Raw genomic sequence first — 2,002 nt, forward strand, 5'->3', positions numbered from 1 at the left:
AGCGGGCGGTGACGGTGTGCGCTGTGCCCGCAGTCCTCCAAACCCATCATGGAGAAGCGACGGCGGGCGCGCATCAACGAGAGCCTGGGACAGCTGAAGATGCTCATCCTGGACGCGCTGAAAAAAGACGTGAGTAGAGCAACGCTGGGGTCTGTAAGGGGGAGGGCTTGACGATGGGTTGTGGTGCGGGGAGGGGGCTCTGAGTGCCGGTGTTGTTCCCGCAGAGCTCACGGCACTCCAAGCTGGAGAAGGCTGACATCCTGGAGATGACGGTGAAGCACCTGAGGAACCTCCAGAGGGCACAGATGGCCGGTGAGTGAGCCCCCGGTGGTCCCCCAACCCTTGGGGATCCCCTAAAGCTCATTGCAAGGCTTGGAAACTCTTACGGATCCCAGACCTGCGTGGGAACCACTGGGGAGCCCTAAAACCCATGCAAACCTCAGAAGCTCATGGGGATCCCCAGTAAACCCATGCAAACCTTCCAGAACTTGTCGGGAGCCCTAGAAACTCCTACAGCCTCCAAATTAAAGTCTCAAAAAGTCTTAGACCCAAGGAAGTCCATGGAAATCCCCCCCAAAATCACTTAAGGGAAAACCTTTAGGGACATCCCCAAACCCATGCAAACTTCCTAAACTCTTTGGGACCCCAGTGAAATGTTGCAACCCCCCCCCCCCCCCCCAAAAAGCTCTTAGGCACTCTTCCAAAAAAATGCAACCTCCCCATTCTAATGCAAACCCCAAATACTTCAGAGGACCCCAAAAGCCTCTGCAAACACTAAGGACTCCCAAAACCCCTCTTCTTGAGACCTCCCAGCCAAGAATTTGTTCTTCCTTTTTCCTACAGCTGCTCTCAGTGCTGACCCCAGCGTGCTGGGCAAATACCGGGCTGGTTTCAATGAGTGCATGAACGAGGTGACGAGGTTCCTGTCCACGTGTGAGGGGGTGAATGCTGATGTGCGAGCCCGCCTGCTGGGCCACCTCTCTGCTTGCCTGGGGCAGATCGTGGCCATGAACTACCTGCCACCCCCTCCTGCTGGCCAACCTGCACATCTGGCTCAACCTCTGCACGTCCAACTGCCTCCTACCACCACCGGAGCGGTGCCGGTGCCGTGCAAGCTGGAACCAACCGAAGCTCTTTCCCCTAAAGTCTATGGGGGTTTTCAGCTCGTTCCAGCCACCGATGGTCAATTTGCCTTCCTCATCCCCAACCCGACGTTCCCACCTGGCTCTGGACCGGTTATCCCACTCTACGCCAACGCCAACGTCCCAGTGTCCACAAGTGGAGGCTCTGGGAACGCATCCAGCACCCCATCAGCATCCCCTGTGCAGGGTTTGACATCATTTGGGCACAGCGTGGTGCCCGCATCCCAGGCAGGCAGCCCTATTGCTGAGCGCAGGGAGTCCGTCTGGAGGCCGTGGTGACCAATCCCACCCCTCATCCCAAAAACTCTGCTTTGGCTCCGTTCTATGGAGCCCTGTTGTGGTTGTTGCATTTTCCTAAGCAGATTTCAACATGAGGAAAAAGGGGGGGGGGAAAAAAAAGGACCTCGCTAGGAACTCGCTATTTATTATTCTCAGAGGTTGGGATCTCGATTTGTATTTTTACTCCTTGAAATGCCTTTATTGAGATTACTTTTTTTTTTTTTAATTAAGGAGAAATAAATGAGAAATAGTTTTGTAACAAAGAACTCAAAGTATGATGCCAAAGTTGTTTGTATCCCGTCGGTCCGTGCGTGTGTTGCGTGTGCCTGTGTTGGAGACCTCCAAAAAAAGAACAAAATAACAATAATGCAGGTGTTGAAATAAACTCTTTGAAATAGAACTTTTACTTTCTCCTCTCATTTGAATGGGCAGAGACAAAGCCAACGCTGCAGGAAGGCGATAGGGGCCAACTTTATGGCCTTGAGTGTGGCTGTAGGAGGGCTCTGTGCAGCAGATAGGGAAGGTTATGAGGGGCTGTGTGAGCCCTGCTTCCTAAATCCGTGCTCCTGGAAGCTGGGAAA

The 2,002-nt window shown here is 53.4% G+C and overlaps 1 protein-coding gene across 1 annotated transcript; it reads left to right on the top strand.

Annotated features, from left to right (window-relative positions):
• Positions 1-15: 15 nt before the first annotated feature.
• Positions 16-1,782, top strand: HES4 (hes family bHLH transcription factor 4; the record flags this gene model as incomplete). The annotated part of the gene is given in 5 exon segments (XM_010722769.2): positions 16-129; positions 225-312; positions 844-1,275; positions 1,278-1,351; positions 1,353-1,782. Coding segments are annotated over 5 exon segments (777 nt in total), but the record flags the coding sequence as incomplete, so codon positions are not given.
• Between the last annotated feature and the right edge of the window lie 220 nt (positions 1,783-2,002).

Source organism: Meleagris gallopavo, chromosome 23 (genome assembly GCF_000146605.3).
Source record: "Meleagris gallopavo isolate NT-WF06-2002-E0010 breed Aviagen turkey brand Nicholas breeding stock chromosome 23, Turkey_5.1, whole genome shotgun sequence".
NCBI lineage: Eukaryota > Metazoa > Chordata > Aves > Galliformes > Phasianidae > Meleagris > Meleagris gallopavo.